The sequence below is a fragment of the Glycine soja genome, chromosome 17, assembly GCF_004193775.1.
Source record: "Glycine soja cultivar W05 chromosome 17, ASM419377v2, whole genome shotgun sequence".
Lineage (NCBI taxonomy): Eukaryota > Viridiplantae > Streptophyta > Magnoliopsida > Fabales > Fabaceae > Glycine > Glycine soja.
This window is the reverse complement of record NC_041018.1, coordinates 37,345,786-37,369,111: the sequence shown is the minus strand read 5'-3', so window position 1 is coordinate 37,369,111 and position 23,326 is coordinate 37,345,786. Positions and strand designations below refer to the sequence as shown.

Sequence of the window (23,326 nt, the reverse complement as noted above, 5' to 3'; positions counted from 1 at the left end):
GTTAACATGTCACGTCATTGGTGTGGTTGACAACACATACAAAAATCATGTGCGCGCGTATGTATTTATTCTAAAAAATTGAATCAATAGTACTGAAACTCATCTATATATATCACACAGCCAAAACGGTAAAAAATCAAACATTTATTCCTAACTCAACTCTTTGAAAAAAGTATGGCATTCTTGGGAGAAACAAGCAGTCAGACAATTGTGAACTCCACATTAGCTTTTATTTTTCCAAATGGTTCCATTATTCATGACGACAATGGTGTTTATTTTCAAACCTCCACTCCAGTACCTTTTCGAGTACCTAATGTTTATGATTTTCAAACGTTAAAAACCAAAATACACAGTACCCTTCAGCTAACCAACGAACAATATTTGGATGAAATTTACTACCGGCAGCCATTCACAGATACAAGTAATCATCTTCGCTTTCAATGTATGCAACTCAAAAATGATGATGATGTTAACACAATGTTGCTGTGTAATAATCAATTTTCATGTGTTGATCTGATTGAGTTATTATGCACCATTGGTAGAACACCAGATGATATACTAAACTTATTTGAAGCCGCTATGACCCCTATTCATAATGCCCTACTTTATTACAATGGGAGGTGAAACATGTCACGCCAAAATGAGTTTGTTGGTTACTCGTTCATAGGAAAAAATTGTAAAAAGTTTGACATTCCTTCCGGATGTACCATGGATGAACTGAAGGATTTGATCAAACAAGTTGCGCCTTAAGGGATTCCCCCTTATGGTATTCATCAAACACAAACGGTAAGGCGATTATTTTTTTGACAACCAAGTCACTACGAGTATTCAGATAACATTATCGAATTCGAAATTATTGAACTTAAAACCAACGATGACGTGCTGAAGGTATTAGTGCAATCAAACTACTGGAAAAAAATCGGGCCAATAGAAATTTTAGCTATTTTTAGTAAGCATGTAATAGAAAGGGAAGATAATGAGTCCTTGTCGCAAAATTAGCATGCCTTAGTTGTAGTATTTGATGCTAATTCCTTTCCATTTTGTTGAAGTGAATGTATTGTTTAAGTTAATGTAATGTTATTTTATGTTTGGAATCATTTCACGTTTAAATTTGTGCTAATTTTATGTTATTCGTATTCAAAAATAAAATTGTCTTCTAAAATGAAAAAAAAGGAAGATAAAAGCTTCTCGCGGATCAAGTTGATCCGTAACGTACTTGCGGATCAGCTGCAGATCAATTATAACATCTGCGGATCACATTACAACACACGCGGATCAAACAACGTCAGTTGGGTGCACAGTATTCGCTTTAAATGCTCACGGGGTATTTTCGTCTTTTCGCTATGGGTGTTGGGTGCACCAGCAATAATGCTGGGTGCACCTAGCAACACCCCTTGATTTTTGCTTCAAGTCATAACTACACTATCTTTAATTTAGGGGGAATCAATCTTCATGCATGTATATATAGATATGGCAATGGGGCGGGGCAGCGACGGGTATTATCTCTCCAATTCCCGATCCCGACTTTTTAACATGTCCTCATACCCGTATTCGATACTCGACGAGTTAAAATTTATTATCCAATCCTCGTACCCATCGCGTATCGGCTATCCCCGACTCCGTCCCGTACCCGATTCAAATTAGAAAAATAATTTTTTTTGTAAAGAAAATATTAAAAATTTGATTTTGGAAAAAATAAATTGATTGTTAAACATTTATTTTTAACTACTTGTATATCAATAAATTTATTATAGCATATATGTCTACAAAAATGTTAAGAAAAGAATATTAAATTATGTAAAAACTCAAAAATAAAATTAACTAGTAATAAAAATTCTAAGCCTTTTGATTAAATTATGTAAAAAATTTAAAAATTTTAAGTGGTGGGACGAGTCCGGGTTCGGGACGGATGTAGTAATCTCATACCCGTACCTAACCCAAATTTTGATTATAGGAGAAAACCTGAACCCATACCCGATCAACTCGGGTATTACCCGTTAGATCGAGACGGATTTGGTCAGATACTCATAGGTATGAGTTTTCTTGTCATGTCTATGTATACATAAGTTTTCCAATACCATCTCATTAATTAATCCCAAACTCGTATTTGGTGAATTAAAGATTAAAATAAAAACAATAAAATGTTATAATAATATATCTTCATAATCTACCTAAAGTAATTCTAATAACATAACATTTTATAATGCTTTTACTTATCACAATCGCAATCCCAGTTCAAATAGATATGTAACTACTATTAAGTAACATTTTTTAAATTGTCAAGTAGAAATTAAAATTATAAATATTTTAAAAGTGGAGGACGAAATGTCTCAATTAAAAAATGAAATAATTAAAAATAAAAATTTGAAAAAAATAGGAAGATGCAAATTGTTTTAGCCAAGAACATAAGAAGAAAAAATGAAAAAGACTTCTCCATAAATTAAAATTAATTTATGCATAAATTCAACATTAATTTTTGGAGAAAGTAATATATGAAAACTTTTATTAATTTATGTATAAGTAAACTAAATGGGTCATTAATAACTAAACCCGGCTTTGGTATTGGTTTTATTTTATTTTTTCTGTATTTCTACATATTCAGCATAGCTGCGAAAGGATTCTATAAGTCTGTCCAAGTAAATGGGAAAAAAATAAGCTTAGGAAAGCTTCTGTTTCCATTTCCATTTTCTTTTCTGATCCCGTTTAAAATAATTGGCTAGTAATTAAGTTCATTTAACATAAGCATTATTGGCATAATAACCATCAACTTACAAAGATAAATTTAGCTTGTCTAGAACAATCAATTATGTTGCTGATAGAATTGATTGTTTCTCCTTATAAATACAATCCAGTGTAGCGTCAAACATCATCCCCCCCCCCCCCCCCCCCCCCCACCCCCCCCCTTAGGAATCAAGTCTTTCTTTTCCTTCACTTTTAATATAACAGTAATGACAGCTCTTATTTGCGATTTGTTTTTTACCCGTTTAGGAAAGACAAAAACTTGGCAGTACTTTTGGTTTAGGAAAAACCTTATCAATCATAATTAGAATTAATTTTCATTATGCTGATTGTTAAGATAAAGTCTAGTTTTGATTAGAGAATAATACCAAAAACATGCAAGAAACTAAACTTAAGGAATCTTCTGAAAAATGTAGAAGCCATTTCTGTGATTTTTTTTAGCTAAAATAATGGTACCAAAAATTCTTACAAGGAAAAAACAGAGACACCAACTAGAAGGGCACACACAGACATTGTTGAGAGAAGAACAGGGAAAGGGTATTATGGAGTGTTCCTGCTTTTGTCTTCAATATTGTACTATTTGCATCAGAAGGTCCAAGTTCTGTCTTCTGAACAGACTCAACTTGCTTAAACAGAAATATTGAAGCCTATATCCCTTCATCATACTATAGGTAAAAAAATAGAATACAAGATTACTTATAACAGTAATGGAGATTCTTGTCATTCTCCTTAGGTTCTTGTTGGTGTTTCAGAAGCAAGGCCTAGGTGCCAATAATAGTTCAATTGCATACATAATTAAGTAATAAGTAGTACTTTTGAAAATTGCTATTATAATCTAAAATTGCACACAGGTGAGCCCTAAGTGTCCTATTTGCTTGAACTTAGAGACTCTAGAAACATCTAAAACTCTAAACTCATGATTTATCAAGAATTGGGTAGACTTCTTAACCTTTAGAATGACACTCACCAGCCTAAAATTGTGCAAAACTTTGATACGAAAGAAGCATATATATGAAAATGTGCTTCAATCCAACAAATGATATAATCTACCACATATTGTTATCTTTATTTGAACATAAGTTATGCACGCTAGATGTGTGTTTGGAAACCCGTCAGAAAGGGACAAATCATATTTCAAACGTAGAAGTTATATTATTATTAGCGTCGGATCAAATGTAGAAAATCACAGTCACAACATGTAACAAAACACGCTATACATGTAGGTCTTTAATCATGTAACCCCAATCTTGCTTAGAGCGAAAATTATACTGTATTATATGTATGCCATGCAAGTCTTTCCTGGAACTGCTTCAACCCTCAAAACGTATGAACTAGTCCCTAATGGTTCTGTCAAGGATCGTGGTCTCATTCAAAGAAAGAGAATTAAGCCTGTGAGTGAGGATACATAAGAGTTTCATATTCATCCAATTAAAAAAAATACAACTCTTCATGGTCTAGAAAATTTCTCACACCAACCAAATTAAAAAAAGAAAAAGAAAAGAAAAGAACACTTCGGTTACAAAATTATAAGCGAATTACATTTACTTTCTTGTTTGAGAGTGCAATTAGTTTTCTTCTATTTTTTTCTTGTAGAAGAAATTAGCCAATGGAAAGGGTATTAACCAAAGAGAGGCGAGATTTTTATTGTAGCGTTGAAGACATGGTTGGGTGTGCGTGGCTAACAGAAACCACTGCTCATAAGGAATCCATTTAAAGCGGGTAATAAAAGTGTAACAGACATAGAAAGCCCTATGTTGTCCCCAACTATTTAATAACACCATGAGACCTTCAAGGAGGTCCAGGATCTAATTTGGATCATCATTTGCATATGCAATACATTATGTATGTACTTAGTGTGCATCTTCTTTAAAATCTTGAGAATTAATTAGGTCGCTATTGAACGAGATATTATTAAGTGGTCTTGTATCATTACATATTTATGGTCCTAGTTAATCAATTTCTATGTAATGCATATTAAAGTTTTATATTTAAGAAAAATAATTAAAAGCACTTAAGTATGTGTCATATAGATTGATGGAGATTATAAATTAAATGATGGTTTAAAACTATTAATAATTTGTCCAATCAAAATGAAAATACTTTCTAATTAAATTGAATCATGGATCAAATTTCAATTAAATGATTAGATCTTAAGAAAATGAATGATAAGGATGAGAGTTACTTTTATATATATATATATATTCCTTTAATATTTCTTTATTTTTTAGTACAACTAAAATTTTCCTGGCCATAACAGGAGCCATCAATCCAAATAATATTTACATTTTCATCAAATCCTCATTTAAATCAAATGAAACATCTTTGTAAACATCATTTCAATAAATTAAGAAGTTTAATTTAATTAGTTAAGCAGTCCACATAAATCAATGTAAACCTCCTCATACTTGATTCCAATTCTTATAAAAAAAATTCTGAAAATGCACTTTTAAACATACTTGTACATCAGCTCATACCCAAAACAATAATATACAATTTTATAAAATAAAAAGTAAAAAAAATCCAAACATATAAGAATGTTCTTAACCATACGATACATTGGCACCACTCTATCTCCTCCGGTATATGCTAACGCATTTTCATTTTGATAATTTATAGTATGTTTGCAAGCTAAATTTATAAAAGTATCTCAAGTTTTACTTTTCAAAATTGAATTTTCTGACAAAAATTTACTCTCAAAAGATATTTTTGAAGGATAATCAATGATGACCTAAAACCGATCTCAAACATACTTTTGGAACACTTCCTCTGAAAATTCAAGTATTAAAAAAATCTAAAATCATTCACATTTAATTTATCTCTAATGCAATAGTATTTTATACTTTGCAATTGATATAATTTTAATATTGTCGTATTTTTTTTCTCTACATATTTTTTACATTTATTTTTTCCTTTTTCTCCATTACTTATTACATTATTTATTATATTTTTATTTTTTTTAATTGTTTTATCTCTCTTTCCTACTCGTATCTCACACGGCACACAGAAAGGTGTAACAGCAATCATTATTCTAACCGGCATATACCAAGGAAGCAACATGTTTTTCTCTTTTTTTTCATCTACTAATTAAATGAGAAACACAGTCACAATGTTAGTTTACAGCTGCTTCTTTCTGAAACTTTTTCGAACTAATTAAGTAACAGAACAGCTACCCAGTCTAGAATTTTAAGTTATTTTCTAATCCTAGCTCGACCCTTCATAAGGAATAAATCCATGCAGTGCCGAATGTAATGAACTAACTATATAAACTATGATACCCTCTTGAACACGGGAATCTTTAGTGATATATCCGTCATTAATGGTGCATGCATGCTGTGGTTCAGGTTTAGGAGATGATGGCCCATTTTTATTTTTATTTTTTTATAAAGAATTTTACTCAAACATATACTCCAATTAAGCATATTCTACCACCAAACACGTATGTATCAACTAGCCTGTGATTTTTTCAACTTAATGAGAAGTCTAAAGATTGAATTTGATATATAATTACATTAAATATTTTGAAAAATAATTTTGTCACTCTATCCGGGTAGAACAAAATTGTCATCTATATATATAAAAAAAATTATCATACAATTCATAGCATCAGTATCAAAACACACCTATACCTATACCTAGAGAAAGAAAAAGAAAAGAAAAGATTATGTATATTCGTTTGGGGTTTTCGTTGTATGGTCGAAATGCTGTGGACGGTGGCACTCCGACAACCCTGTTGCTGTCATAATGGATTTTGGGTCGTTTTCGATGGTGGTCTATTTTGCTGACCTGAGACACATAGGGATTTCTTTAAGGTTGTTTCCTGTGTGGTTTGGATTGTGTTTTAATTTGTTGAGTTATTAGTAGCAGATGATATATATATATATATATATATATATATATATATATATATATATATATATATATATATATATATATATATATATATATATATATATATATATATATGTTTCTAGAAATTAAATGCTCCATCATATATGGTTATAATCACTAATAATTAATTTAATGGGTTGCTTCCTAGCCGCAACGCAAACCTAATCTGTGTTGGTGAAGTGAAGGTCGGTAAGGTTTGAATTGAAGTAGTGCACGTGTTGTGATGGATTTGGACGGGGCTTGGCCGTGATTGAAAAAAGGAGGCTGATGGTGAAAGCAAGGAAAAAAAATAAAGAAAAAGATTGACAAATACCCTTACAAAATAAAAGGGTAAATAATCAAATTTATTTTTAAAATAATGATATGGCGATAAATTGATTTTTGAAAGATAAAAAATGTAAATTTAATTCTTAAATGCGCAAACAAACGTGACCAATTAGTTCCACTTGATAAATTTGTAAGGCTATTTTGTCTATAAGTTATAATATTTAATGATCAATTTAATGATAAATCATATTTTTTGATAATTAATTTGACATTAAATTATAAAATTAAAGGATCAATTCATCATTATATTATCTACATGATTAATTTATCACATTTTTTATACATTCAAAAATTAAATTTTTATTTTTATTTTTCAAAAATTAATTTATCCGTTTCTCACATTTTTAAAGATAAATTTAGTTATTTTTCCAAAAAAAAATCCTTGAACACCAATTGATGTGACAGTGTAAATTATTTTATTGTTCAATAAAGGAAAACAAATAAAATGTTTTGTAAGGTGTCTCAAGGTACTATGGAGTGGTATGTGTATCAATGGCTCAAAAGATAATGGGTTAAAATTACGTGAGGAGACTCGGTAAGAGAGAATATAGTAGTCTTTTTTCCGATATAAAAATTATAAAGATTAAAAATAACATTATTTATTACAACAAACAAAAATTATTTAATATTTTAAATATAAAATAAGAAAAGGATATTCCAATATTTTAGGTATAATATCATAAAATAAAATTAGTTAAAATTTCTTATAGTTAACTCTCAAATTTTTTTCAAAATACATGACATTTTAGTGTTTTTAAAAATAATTTGTTAAGTTCCATATATATATATATATATATATATATATATGACATTCCCTAGTTATATCTTACTACTCATACTATAAAAAAAATAGGGAGTATGCATCTTAACAAATCTCATGAGTATTTACTAATGCACACATTCTTAATTTAAATCAATTTTTTTAAAACTAGTTCATAAAATAAAATGTAATATATTTAGGCTTAAATATATTTTATTTGCCCCTATAATTTTTTTTCCGTTTTAATTATTGTAAAATGTGTCTATTATATTTTTTTATCCTTAAAGGAGTTTCAAATAGTATTTTAAATAATAAAATAATATTATCTAAAATGTTTTAAGAATAAAAAATAAAACAAATACGTTTCGCAAAGAATTAAAATCAAGAAAAAAATATAGGGTCAAGAGAAAAGAAAAAAAAATACTAAACTACAAGATCAAAAAAAGTATTTAAGCCATATATTTATATAGTAAGAATTATTATATTTATTACATATAATATAAAATTAATTTTTTTAAAATATTATCAAAGGAGAAATTTTTTAATTTGTAAATGAGGATGGCAAAAAAAATCATGAGGAGCACAATTTTACCTCTTTCACTAAAAAGAATTACTCTTAATTTCTTAACTAATGTACTTGGCACGTTTGTTAGCATGTGCACGTAAGTTTTAACAATGTCTTCCTTCCCCCCACTCCCATTCACAACATATGTATGTATGCATGCAAACATTTACTAACCGATCAATTATGATTTTTTTTTAAACAACAACTCTTCTCTCTTATTATTATTACATGAATTCTTTAAAATCTCTTTCTCTTCCCACCAAAAAATCTTAATTTTTTGTAAAGTCCCTGTTCAGCTAGTTTTGCATCGTAGCAGGAAATAAATGGGTAACATAATTTTTAAAGATTTTTATTTTCTTGTCATATCACAATAGAAAATCTTATTATACTATTATTTAGTATATTTTATTACATATTTTAATTATCTTAAAAAGTAAATATTAAGTGCAAAATAAAAAATTAAATAATTTTGGTTAAACATTTTCTAATTTTTATTTTAATATATATTTCTTTTGAAATGTTGGCATTACCAATAGAAATGATCTTACTAATATTTAATTCAATTATTAATATTACAAAAATTACGAATTCTCATTTGATAGAAAAACCTCCTCATGGGTGTCTCATCATCACCAATATTCTTAGATACACTATCTCTCATTTTATCTTTGTTTTAAGTTTAGTGATTGAAATAGGAAAATTGCACTAGTATTTTGGTCTACGAGATGCACTGTACACAATAATGAAACGTAGTTTTTATGTTAGGTCTTTAAGTGGTTCTATTTTATTCTGTATTCAATGTTGGTTCTCTATTGTTATTGTAATTCAGGAAGGATTTGTCGTTGCAATGCTTGTTGAAGAAAAAATCTTACATATTTGTGGTCACAATTAACCAACAAAGCCGAGTTTAAATCAGGTTAATTCAGAACCAATACAGAAATTAAGTTACTCTCTAGATTGATTTCAAGTTCTATTTATGTATGTATAAACTTTTTATATCATCTAATGCTGCATCTACACACAATTAATTAAAAATGTAAAAAATATTTGTTAAAAGTCTTTTTATATTCTAATGAGGAATTGTGCTGTCTCATTATAAAATATCAAATTAAGAAACCTATTAAATTAAAGTATTACACTTCCACATTATTACATATATCTATTAGTATGGTAAAGTATGATGAATAGCTAGATATCCACTTCTCTTAAATATGTAATAATTCAATTCTTAAATTCACATTTAAAAAAATCAGTCATTATGATAAATCTCAATATCTCAGAAAATTAATCTTTCAATAAAAATTAAAAAAAATATATACATTATCATACCAAAACATCTAAATAAATAAACTCTTCTTTAAACATTAACTAATGTGTAAAAATTCTTTGTTAGATGTGCTTGTTAATTATGCTAATTATACAGGAAATTAAAAGCATTGTTTTCCACAAAAAACGCAGTTGGGTCACTGTGTTGGCTCTCTATTATTGGCTTCATCTCTCCGTCCATGTGTATTATAACTTATCTCAACTTCATATAACGTTTCTATCACGTCCCATCGCTTAATAATTAGTTGAACCTGAAGCAGATTTATTGCATATTTATTTATAATTCTTTTCTTTTATATACACAAATAAAAGTAACTTGGAAAAAATTTTAAGCTATTATTTGATTATATAAATTTAATATCTAATTATTTAACGATTAAATAAAACAAATAAATTTATATTTTTATAACATATATATGTATCACTTTGAGTCTCTAACCATGCTCTTAAACGTTGGTAAAATGATACCAAGAGGAAAGAATAAAGAATCGAATGATCATTGGTTTGACCTTTGTAATTTACTATACTAATATGTTACATGCAACTTACATGCAGTGCCAGTGTACCATGGTCTAGAACGCATTGTAGAATCAATAAGAATATATCTTTTTCCATATTCTTAAATGATTTATTAAAAATACATTAAAACAAAAGTTGATGTCAGTGAATGTTGTTAAGATAACACACACACACATATATATATATATATATATATATATACCAAAAAAATCAAATTAGACTGATATAACTTGATATTTAAAAATTAATATTTTTTATTTAATAATTAAAAATTTAAGAAAATTGTAAAATGACAAACAATCATTAATTAGGATTGAAGTCTACGTGAGTTAGTTTGGTATTGGACCACTGAAGACCTTGTTTTTGGGGTTGTTGACCTCTCTGCGATTACTCATTGAGATATGTGGGTCTCATTAAGATATGGAGATGAATACTGTTTTGTCCTAGTCTATATATAGAAATTTGGGATTTCTCGGTTTGGAATTTAATTATATATGGTCTATAGAAAAATTAGTTAAACATGAATCTGGCAAATATTCAATGCCTAAAGAATGAGAACACTATAGCAAAAGCGGCTAGATCGAAAGGATAATTTTACTTCAAGTGTACATGGTCAAATGAATTTTTGAATGATTAAGACAGAATGATAGGGATATACATGTGGAACCACAAGTCTAGTAGCTAGTCAGGGGATAAAGCCACGAATGAAAAAAAAAAAAAAGGAAAAGAAAAATCCCTTTCTTTAGCATCTAATCTAGTAACTAAAGGATTTAGTTATTGTTATTTTGCAGAATTAAAATGTCATATTGCTTAAGTTATTAACAAAGTCATTTTGCCTAAATTAGATGGTATATTGATTTACCATTCTACAAATTCTAGTTTAACTGTTTAAGACTAACCCTACCAGGATAAAGCCTATCTTCCACTTAGCAACAAATTGTAGGATATAAAACCTATCTCTTAATTAGCAATGAACATATGAATCATATATGACGTAAAGGGTTAATTATTTAATCAGTACATATCTTTATCTTAGATTTTAAAGCATTGGCAATTTACGTACAACTTTGAAAAATTATGAAAATCAAGAACATATTATGAACAACAACCTGCCGATAAAAAAAAATGAACAACCTAAATAAATTGTTTGGATAAACAATTTAACTAAATGATTTTTTTACTAAACAATTTAACTAAATATTTAATAATATCTTATCACATAAGATATTATGTTATACATTTGAACATAGAACTTATTGAAGTGAACTAAAAAACATTGTTTGATAAACTTCACGAAGTTATTAAAATAGCCTGTAAAAACATTAAAAAAATCATACTTAATTTATTTGATAAGTCTAAAAAATAATCGTATGAGCTTTATAAAATGCGTAATCTATATTATATATAAATTAAAATCTTAATACATAATAAAATAAATATTTTTTTTCTTAAAAGTGAGTACCCTTAATAACAACTGCAATTAATTTAAATTTCTATTGTTATATTTAATTTCAATAGATTTTATTTAAATGGTTGTTGTTAATCGTTGATTGGTTACCGTGAGTTTTATTGAATATAATGGGTATGTGCTACTTCCCTCCTTACACTAATTCACCTTCTGCTGGAGGTTTAATTATCACATGGGTTTTAATTGATACGATATATATATATATATATATATATATATATATATATATATATATATATATATATATATATATATATATATATATATATATATATATATAAAACCATTAAACACATAGGTTAATTAATGTGAAATTATTTCAGTTTAACCAAAGATCTTTGATTTGAGTCTTAGATATACAATTGTGTTAAATACTTTAAGGAAAAGTTTTATCATTTATAATAGTCTTTGTCATTCATAGTGATTTTAATTCACTCAAACAAAATTATCTAAACTTATATGTGTGTATACATAAAGAGGAATCAACTTACATCAAAGATAATTCTTTTAGAGTTACTTTTTATTATAATCACTAATTTTCTTGAAATCTAACAAATAAGATTAGTGACTTATCAAAAGATGATAAGAATGCAATTAAATATTGATGTATGACCACTAATGATATTCTTTAATGATGTATTTGCATGTTTTATTAGGTACTGGTTTTGGATAAGAGAAAACTCATTTTTATGCAAGAATTTTCATGGATTACTATTAGTCATTATTACTAAAGTGGGATCACTTGTATTGATTCATAGAAATTTTGTATAGTTTGAGGAATGATTTTAATCTTTGAATGTGATTATCCACTCAAAGGGTATTATCTTAATGTTTGGGTTAAAAGTTAAGAACGAATGGAATTACAGAAAAATGCGATAGGTTAAGGAAATTTGTTTGCCCAAAGGAACAATTTTATGCACTTAGTGTGTACTCACGAATTAATCCATATGAGATATATATTGACCTAAGTTATGATGTTGGTTTGTGCATTCTACTAAAACGGAAATGTACTATTATACTAGTCTTTCCTCTTATAGTTTATTGTGTCTTAAGTTATATCTTGTCATGTTATATGTTTTGTGCATTTGTATTTTTTCTTAACAATTAGTTTTGGAATGAAGTTAGTGGAAAACAATTAGATTTGGTTTTAATTTCAAATTTCATTTCTCTTTTTTTTTTAACATTCTTTCTTTTCATTTTAAATCTTCTTATCTTTTTCTTATATCTTGATTGCAAATTCTTTTTGGGTTTGTACTGTATCTTTCAAATTCGAGTTTGCATTCCAGATGGATGTGCTAAATGCTTAATTAGTTTGATGTCATATGTTATAATTAACTAAATAAATTAACTTTATTAATGTTTAATAACTATTTATTCATTTATTTATAACATAAATGACCGCAGAGAAAGTAAGCAAGGGTTTTGGGTTAAGAAATTAGTTTTTGAAATATTAGGAGTTCGTCAAACTTGTGAAAATGCATAGCTGTAAGTGTAAAGACAGTATCGATTTCAAGATCACATTAGTGTAAATTTTGGTCCAATTACTTACGAAGAACTACATATACTGCTGTTTCCTAATGCTCCTGAACCGACCAACATATTGGAATAATAACAAGATACACAATGTAAATAAAATGTTAGAATAGGTCAAAATATATATGCATGCCAATTATCGTTTTCATTGTATTAACTATTTATTACTACCATTCATTAACATTTTTCCCTAGATCGTTAATGAATATCATCGCTTTATATTTTTTACGATCACTCTCTAGATATAAATTTAACTTATTTAAAGTGAGAAAATATGTAAATAAAATAAAAAAGCACATCTATTGTTAATATTTTATAAACATAATGCATTTAACTCACGAGATAATTCAGTACTGTAAAACCTTGCATCCTTCGTGTGGAAAAACGATTAATTTAATAAAAAAAATTATGTTTGATTCTTTTTTATGTAAAATTCTTTTAAATTAATAAGATGTAACACCAATAATGACAGTGATTGAGAGATATTTCTATCTTTAAGACCTACAAATTTTTTTTATTTTAAAGTAATGATAAAAACATTTTGTTTCTTTACCTCACACGTTTCCTCGTGCAGAGAACTTTATTAATCCTTTGTTTTCAACCATGATCATGAAATTAAGTTATGATTTGGTTTTGGTCTGTTCTAGATTTCGTGCTAGCATATAGCAGCTATACTGTACTAAATGTGCATGTGTGTGGCCGTTTTTGAAGAGACAGTGATTGTAGATAATTGGCATATGCTTAAAGTGGGGCATGCATCACGATATCGGTGACGTTAGCAAGGGACCCATCACATTCCCTTCCAATCAAGAAGCTTTCTGCCCCAATCAGTCCAAGACACATGTGCCAATTCAATAGTGAGTGAGTGACTCTCCCAACCCTAGTGTGGAACGAAACCATGGTCCACCAACATTGAAAGGGTTGACACGGTGCATGCTAATTTCTTATAACTTATTTTTTAAATCTTAATTCTTTGTTCACTCTGCATTTTTATTTTGTAATTCTTATCACGTGCTACTTTTATAATGCTTGACTTTTGATTATACTAGAAGTACCTATATGTGAAAAGATGAAAAACAAAGTGACAAAAACTAGAGATAATTGTCTATAATGTCACAAATAAAGTTTTTTTTTAAATAATGAAACTCTTATTAATCTGTCTCTTTTTCTTTTTGGGAAAGGTTTTTCTTTTGTCCCTTGAGTTGTGAAATGGACAAAATTAAAAGAGCGGCAAAAAGGTAAAAATAAAAGAAAGTGAGAAATGTAAAAAAAAAAATAAAGAAAAAAAAAAGAAAACATATATAAAGAGATGTAAAAGAAAATGGACATGCAAAAATTATTTAAAAAAAATCCTAATTTTAAAATAAAATCTCGAATCTGATCCTCCGTCATCGTTATAAACTCGAAATGTATAAGAGCTTATATCGATGTTGTTGTAACCTTGAGACATATATGAGCTCATATCGGCGACACTGTTGTGAACTCGAGACATGTTTCTCATTCCAATGACTTCAGTTATGGGTACAAACAATATTATTCTTGTTGAGATTGATGGTTTATTTGTTTAATATGATGTTCCCTCTTGTTTTGGGTGTTGCTTCTCCATCTCACAATATTGTGGTGGTTGTAGAAGTTATGGGATCTTGTTATATAATTGAATTTTGTTAAAATTTAGTTTTAGACTATGAAGATAAATTTATTTTTCAAGAACAACGATGAGATCTATGATTCCAAGAGATTTTTTATTTTGGACGCTAGAAATAACAATAGAGAAAGTGGAGAGAGAAAGACTTGAGTGAGAAATAATTTAGTATGAAAAATATATAGTATAACAATAAAGATAAGATGAATTGAATGATAAATAAAAATTTTCCACTAAAAAATATTTAACATATTTGACCGTGACAATGTCTTACTTCCCTTCCTATATATGGAAGTATTATCTTTTACAATATTTTATCAATTTCAGGACCTGAATTTTCCCACGTGCTCGTGCTCTTTTTGGTTCGTACAATAAAGATGTGGCCCAACTAAGTCAGTCCCATACTTGACTGAAGCCTATCATTTGGCCACGTACCTACACTCATTTTACGCTCTTTTGAAGAACACGTTTAGAGCTCCAAAATCCTTGAAAACCTTCTCCCTCTTCCTCACTATATAATACCCTTCCGCCGTCAATTTCCATAAAAAATAATCATCACAACAATCTTAGAAATAAAGCCACATACACAAACCCTTATATAAATACACCATAACCAACCACCATATATAGCTAGACATGGTGAAATCAGCCATGGCTAGTGTTGATTCTTCTTCTTGTAACAATGATTCATTTTCCTCTAACAACAACATTGATAGCTGTAAGATGTTCAAAGGGGTGAGGAAGAGAAAATGGGGCAAATGGGTGTCCGAAATTCGGCTTCCCAACAGCCGCGAGCGCATATGGTTGGGGTCGTATGACACCCAAGTGAAGGCTGCCAGGGCATTTGATGCCGCGCTTTATTGCCTACGTGGTCAAAGCGCGACATTCAATTTCCCTGACACGCCTCGACACTTGGAAACCAACATGGTATTGTCACGTGACAAACAGCCGCAACCTCTATCCCACCAAGAAATTCAAGAGGTAGCCGTGAAGTTCGCGAACAACGACGACCACCCTTTGGAGGAGGAGGAGTGTGCTTTCCAAAAACAAGAACAAGAACGCTCGTTAGAGGAGTCACAAAGTGATGAGTCTAAATCCGGCAATACAATAATGGAGATGAGCAACTTCCCTAGTATTTATGATGGTGAGACTCATAATAACAATGTGCAAGTGGACCAATTAAAAGGGGATTGGGACACCATGGATTGGACATTTTTGAACATGTTGGATGACTTGAATGGCTCGGATTTTGGCCTCTATGTGGGGCTAGACAAGATGCACCCGAGTGAATTTTTGTGTCCCATGACTCAAGCTCCACTACTTTATCATGGAGATGATGAAATTGAAGGTGATGATGATCATGATGCTTTTTCTAACCATTCCTTGCTTTGGAGTTGGAACTTTTGATTCACCTGCAAGCTAGCTTCCCTCTACTTTGCATTAGTTTCAACCAGTAATTAATAATTACTAGCAACCAAGCCTCTCTATTATGTTTTTTTTGTAGCCATTTATACATGGCTGTTTCTCAATTATAATAGTTAGGCTATGACTAGAGTTTATGTGACCATAAAAATAAAAAATAAAAAACATACACGTACCATGCCATATATAATTAAATAATATAGAAAGTGGCCCGGTTTTTATTGCCATCTTTCTTTTCTTTTCTGTTAAATTTATTTGCACTAGCTAGCTATGTCGGATTCAGTTTCTTAAAAGTTTTTTTTTTTTTTTTGAGGAACTTAAAAGTAAGTTATTCACTTTAAAATATATATAATTACAATAAATAATTTCAATCATTGGTAGAAAAAAAACAATGATCGTTCATTTTATTTTTTTTATCAAAGATTGATATTATTTACTTTGTTTTTATTTACTGCTCTCTCTTTATATAGCAGCTACCCCCACTGACAATTTTTCTCTTGTAGTCTCTTTTTGAGATAAAATCTGCACCATTGTACGTAGTTTAATATCATCTGAATAATTGTCAATCATATTATCTATAAATCTCAGACAAAATAATATATTCTTTTATAAATTTATTCTGAGATATCTTTTATAATTTAAGTTTTCTTATGCATATTGTTGATGCTTGCTAAACACAATAGTTGTATAAATTTAAAGAAAAGTTTTGTCCATTCATCTAGTTTTTTCTACAATTATCGCGATAGCATGATTTGGAAAACCCTATCTAACAATAAACTCAATTTAGTGATCACATAAGACTGAATTTAATAAACTTAACAAATTGCATATTTATCATGGTTTTCTTATAATATGCAGCAGGTGTATAAATTAAGAAACCGAAAATACACATGTTTTCCGTTACTTAAAGAATACCCATAAAACATTGTCTATCTTCTGTAGTTTTATACTGTGAATTAATTATAATTTATTATGTATGATAAATTTATTAATTTTTATAAATTTATTTTAAAAATCATATCAATAATAAATTGTGATGAGATAATAATGTATAATTATTTTACATATTAGTACATCATTATTAAACTTTAATTTGTTTTAGTAAAAAAATTACGTGGACCTTTTAAGTTATGTATTAAGTGTGTAAGAAAGAAAGAAAAAGATTGACTATAAATTTGTATATTTAGGATTCTTTGATTAATTACTATGGTTTTCTCTATTATAATTAGTGCTAGATATAAAACATTGATAATCCCTTAAAAAAACATTGTTATATAATACTGGAGTTCCTACGGTGAAATAGAAAAATAGAAGGCTTAAGGTCTATTTAAGATGAGAGTGAGTTTTTAGTTTTTGGGTTTTAAATATAATTTTTAAAATAAAATATGTTTGGCAAAACTAAAGTTGAAATGATTTTTAAATTATTTTTAGAACATTTTTATACTTATTTTCAAAATAAAAAAAATTGTGAATTTAATTTTTAATTTAAAAAAACATTTCTCATATTTGATAATAACATTTGTTGCCGTCATACCTAGTTGGCACTACAATGACTACTAGCACCGCTATGCTATCACCACCATTAATGTCATTTCGACCGTTACCGTCATTATCATAATCACTATTATCACTTCTTTTATTGTCACCACAATGTTATCGCAATCACTACCACTTGATGCCACCACCAATATCACTGTGATCATCGTCATCACCGATAACATCATCACTCTTGACATTATTATTATCACCAACACTATTAATATCATTGTCGTCATTATTATCGTTATCATCACCATCATTACTATCAACAATATCACAACTACCACCAACATCCTTGCAACTAACCATCTAGGGTCGTGTATGCTGTAAGGCCAGGAAGGCAACAGCCTTAGGTCCCAACTTTTTCCAATATTCACTATAAAAAATATTATAATCTATATAACTTGAATTATGATTGCAAAATGACAGATTGTTATTTTGATGGGTAGATTAATAGGTAGATTTCTATTATGATTAATAACTAATTATAATTGGCTATAACCTTAACTTATCAATGTATGATTACTATTACTAATTATTATATTGATTTTAGATATCATATTAATGACTATGAATTGTTTGCTTCAAATTTGAATGTCAACGGATACATTTTTATTTTTATTTTGAAAAAAGGGGAAGGAAAAGCATCAGGGCTATGAAAAACATCAGTTGGCACCTTGCTCACATCTTATCCTATGCCCCCACTCCACCAAAATTTATATATCCAAAACAGATGAAACAAAAAACCACATGGAGGAACTATACTAATACCATGCTGCTGTAAGGCCAACCTATACTGAGGAAGCCCTTTAAAATTACAGGCAAAATGAGCGGAGCAAAATACGGGAACATCATCCAACCAAAAAGAGCTCATGTTAGATACAACAAAGTTAGCTAAAGAATTTGCACATTGATTTCCCTCTATATATATGAAAAACTTTAAAGTAGAAATTGTTTAGAGATTGTAAACAATTAATCGAGCGATTTTGCAATTTCCACATGACCAAATCTGATTTATAGAACGCTTGGACTACTAGGGAGGAATCACATTCAAGTCACTTGTCAACGGATACATGGCTATTACCTAAATTAAGAAAATCAAAAGTGAGATTTATTTATTTCAACATGCCTATAAAAAAAGTTGCAACGCAAAGTATGAAGAAATTTTATCTGTTTGATTCTTAAATATAACGGATAGGATATTTTAAAAATTGTATATAGAATTGTTTTTTTAATTTTTTTTATCCATATATACTTTCTTTTTCAGTTTTATAATTTATTTTTCTCTTTTTCTTTTATTGCTTGCATTCTTTTGAAGACTTGAAGTGATTTCTGAAAGTGGATAATTGATGCCAAATTAAGTTATTGGAGTAGAAACTAGATAATATCAATTAACATGCAATTCTTTTTGTTTCAAGATTCTATCATTTTATTTACTTTGTAAAATTGTTTTATTTAAATTCTTTATTATTTTATTCTAATATATACTTTGTACCGATAGAAATTGTCAAATAGCTTGATTATAAAACTTTGGTAAATAATATTGTAGCTAAAAAATTAGAAGATTAATATAAGATTTAATGATTTATATTATATTAATTTTTTACTAAAAAGTTGTCTTAGGCCCCAAAATTCTTAAACACGACCCTAACATCGCCACCACACTGTCATCACTTTTGTCACCACCAACATTACTACCATCACCCCACCATCCTTATTATTATCACTATCATCACTAACACTATTGTCATTACAACCATCGTTATCACTGACATCATCATCATTATCGGTATTGCTATCACTATCAATCTCATTATCACCACCATCACTACAACCAATATCACCTTTGTTACTGCTATTACAACCACCACCAACATCTCTGCAACCACCATCACCACCACCCTATCACTTTCATTGTCACCACCATCCCACCAACATTGCTACCACCAATCACCACTAATACCACCTTCATCATCACCACCACTAATACTACATTTGTCACCACCATCACCACCAATGTCACCATTATTGATTGCCACCACCATTGTATTGTCACTGTCACCACCATATGCATTACCGCTACTACCATCGTTACTATCACCACCACGACCACTACTAGTATCTCTATCGTCGTCATTGTTGTTATCATCACCACCACACAAACACTCTTAAACTAATTTTAATACAATACGAAACTTCAAAATGAGTTTATATTAAATTAATCATATTTTAAAATTTGGTTTAAAAATTTTTGAAACTAAAACTAAAAATTGGTTGTTATTTTTAAAGATTTTAATACTCAAAACTAAAAATCACCCCAAAGTGGCCCTTAAGATATCTCTCATTAGACGGAAAAAATAAACTAAAAAAATATTATAATATTAAGCATTATTAGCATCACTATAAAGGATGCCCTAATTATCTTCTTTTGTAGTTTTTTGAAAAGCTTCACAAATAACATCAAGCATAATAGGCTTCAAACTTAATTTAACTCAGATGCTCATCGAATATTTGTTGCTATTTGTAAGGTTATTATTTTATTTAGGTTAAATTGTAATTTTGGTTCCCTTAGTTTTTCAAATGCACGATTTTGGTCCCTTAACTTTTAATTATAACATTTGATCCCTAGTTTTATAAATTGACAATTTTAGTTCATTTGTTAAATTATTAACGACTAACTATAATTAGCACTACTACAAAAATAGCTTTTTACGACACCAATTCTACGACGGTTGTACTGGAACCGGCTTAGAAAGTGGTGCGGTGGCATTTTTGTAATTATTGTAAGAGTGAAAACATTTTACGACACACATTCTAAGACGGTTATTCAAAACCGCCTTAGAATGTTATATGTAATTAAAATTACTACGGGTTTTAATAAAAAATCGTCGTAATTCAGAAAAAAAAAAAAAACCAAAAGGCGTCCTTCCACATTCTCCTTTCGCATTGAACCCTAGTCTGCTGGCCTCCACTCACTCTCACGCTCTCATACTCTCACTCTCATTCTCATAGACATTCAAATTTTCTCAGCCCCGCCACCTCCAACCTCGCTCCCTTCCCTCGCCGCCGCTCCTTCGCCGTCCACCCCCACAGCACCCTCTCCGATGTCTTCACCCCACAGCACCCTCTCCAATCTCTTCACCCCGCAGCACCCTCTCCGATCTTGCGCCAAATAAGGATTTCTCAAAACTAAAAAGACTCTTCTCTTTTTTCTCTCCTTCACCTCTTCCATGCCGTGACTAGTTAGATAGTTCCAACCTCCAACTTCCAAACGACGAGCCATCTTGTTAGTTTCATGGAACCGCATTCGATTCGGCGAATCATCGTGTTTGTAACCATAACCATCTTCTCCCTCTCACTCCTTGCCATTTTGACAGGTGCGTGTCGTTCACCTACAATAGGTGTTTGTTTCATGTTCTTTGTACAGCAATAGGTGCATTAATTAATGTTATGCGAATGATTGCTAATAACTTCTTTAATTGTTGTCTTTTTTTTTGTTCTTCCTAGTGTTGTTAATCGCGTTTGTAGGTTTTGGTAGTGGTGGGACTCTTACCGTAGCCATGGCGGTGTCCGTGACGCGTGGTTCGGAGAAAGGAACCATGGCTAGTTCGCATCGCAAACTCAACATGGAGGCAATTCATTAACATAGGCATACCATTTTTTTTTGTTTTTTTTAATTGCGTGGCTCCTGTTTGTTTTGTGTTGATGCTGCGATGAAATTTTTGCAGGCAAGAAAATATGCCACTTAGATTGTTGCAAATTTACAGAGGTAGCAGGTTTAGTCCAAGCTCATCGCCTCTGATTACTTGGATACTAATTTGGATCTTATGGATGTCTTGGTATTTGGGTAAGCACCAACATTTTGGACCAACTCTAAATTTCATTTTCTAATTTCTGTGGATTCTAGTCAATTGTTCTTCAATGCTACTTTTTATGGTCATATTGCGTGTTGATATCTTTCTATGTGAATGTGACTTCTGTATATTGTTGTGTTCTTTGTGAAATTATGCTTTCCCTCGGGTTGATTCTAGTATGCTATTGACTGAACATTGTTCTGGACCAACATGGTTTTAGGTCATTTTGGTCATGGCTTTATATCAAATATGTTCTGGACTCACTACGAAGAAGTTTTTTGACTACATTCAGCTTCCAAATTTTGACATAGCTGCAGATGCCGCAGCAACTTTTAAGGTATATTTTTTTCGGTACCATACCCATTTTTTGGAAAAGTTGAAAGTTATATATGTCTTTATTGTTGCAGGAGCTAATGACAAGGCATAAATCTACTGTAGCTGATTTCCTTAGCAATTATTATGAATGGGTAGTTTTGACACTTGTCTATTGAGATGTCACTTTTTGTCATATTCTTAGCATGGATGTTATGCTTGATTTGTGAAGGAGAAAAAAAGTTTTTTTTTTCTTTTCATGATGAAAGTTAATGACTTGGCTTGTGAGTGTGTCAGCTACTAGGTATTGTGTTCAAGGATGTAAAATATTAAATATCACTCAAAGCTTTCTGAACAATGCGGTCATTAATTGCTGATTTCCTGCTTTTTGGTTTGGTTACTGGAACATGATGAATTGTTCTTATGCTAGGTATAGTGTTTCATTTTTAAAAGCCATGTATGAGTCGTAGTCAAGACTGCATTCTAAATTTGTAATAGAAAGCATATTTTCTAAGATGTTTTGTATGTAATCCTATTCTGCTCATGCAATTTTCTTTCTCTGTCTGTCTGGTCTTTGTTCCTTAACATGATATGTATAGATTCCATAGCATTTTATAGTAAACTAATTTATTGTCACATTATATTTATGTGATGATTTTTATCATCCATCAACATATAGAATCATTGAATGAATAAAATGTAAACAATAGAAATTTTCAGAGTTAGTGTCTTTCTATTTCATCAAAACTTACATGGAATTTTCTTTAGTGTGAATTGTTCATGAGATACATCATTTAGTGATCCTCTAGTAGCATATGAGAGAGAAAATGATCTACCAAAATAATAGTTTATCACCTTCCACCAATTGGTGAACCACTAAGGAGCCTTGAAAGTGGTCAGGCGGTCAGTTTTGTTGATCCTGTATACTCAGCAGAATCCTGTATACTGGTTAATTGGATTCTGGAAATGTGTTTTAGTTGGACTTATTTCCTTGCTAAAATGGATGAATTTGTCTAGCCAAGCCATGTCTTTAGAGGAATTACTTTACATATTTGTTTTTCATAGCCAAGCCATGGTCATTGCATGATGTCCCTCAGTCCCTCTGCGTGTGTGTTTTCTGTTTTTTAATTTTCCTTTTTTCTTTTTCTGGGCCCTTAAGCTAGTGAAACTGTTTTAACTTTCTTTTTCATATTATTTGTCATAAAATGTCTCAGATTATGAATAAGAAGATTATTTTTTTAAAATTCTCATACCATTCATTTGCCTTTTAAATTGATTTTTTTTAAAGCCCTTTTAAACTGATCGTAATAAAAGGCATTAAATTGCCATCAATATTTTTCAAAGATTATTATAATTGTGCATGTCTCGGCTTCATATGTGCTATCAAAATTCTTGAGTTTCATTATTCAAGCTAGTCCACAAAATGTCTATG

At 29.8% G+C, this 23,326-nt stretch overlaps 1 protein-coding gene and 1 long non-coding RNA gene across 2 annotated transcripts; both read left to right on the top strand.

The window, feature by feature from the left end:
• Positions 1-15,304: 15,304 nt before the first annotated feature.
• On the top strand, positions 15,305-16,392 carry LOC114391980 (ethylene-responsive transcription factor ERF017-like). Its single transcript, XM_028353003.1, has one exon. It carries the CDS (start codon positions 15,404-15,406, stop codon positions 16,172-16,174), a length of 771 nt encoding a protein of 256 aa, XP_028208804.1. The 5' UTR covers positions 15,305-15,403; the 3' UTR covers positions 16,175-16,392.
• Positions 16,393-20,717: 4,325 nt separating this feature from the next.
• Positions 20,718-22,269, top strand: LOC114392036. The gene is made up of 4 exons (XR_003662229.1): positions 20,718-21,105; positions 21,236-21,575; positions 21,803-21,919; positions 21,990-22,269. It is a non-coding gene; the product is annotated as an uncharacterized LOC114392036 (long non-coding RNA).
• Positions 22,270-23,326: the final 1,057 nt, after the last annotated feature.

What these genes read in the sequence shown, in the direction of transcription:
- LOC114391980 (XM_028353003.1), top strand. Translation starts at nt 15,404, where the DNA reads ATGGTGAAATCAGCCATGGCTAGTGTTGATTCTTCTTCTTGTAACAAT.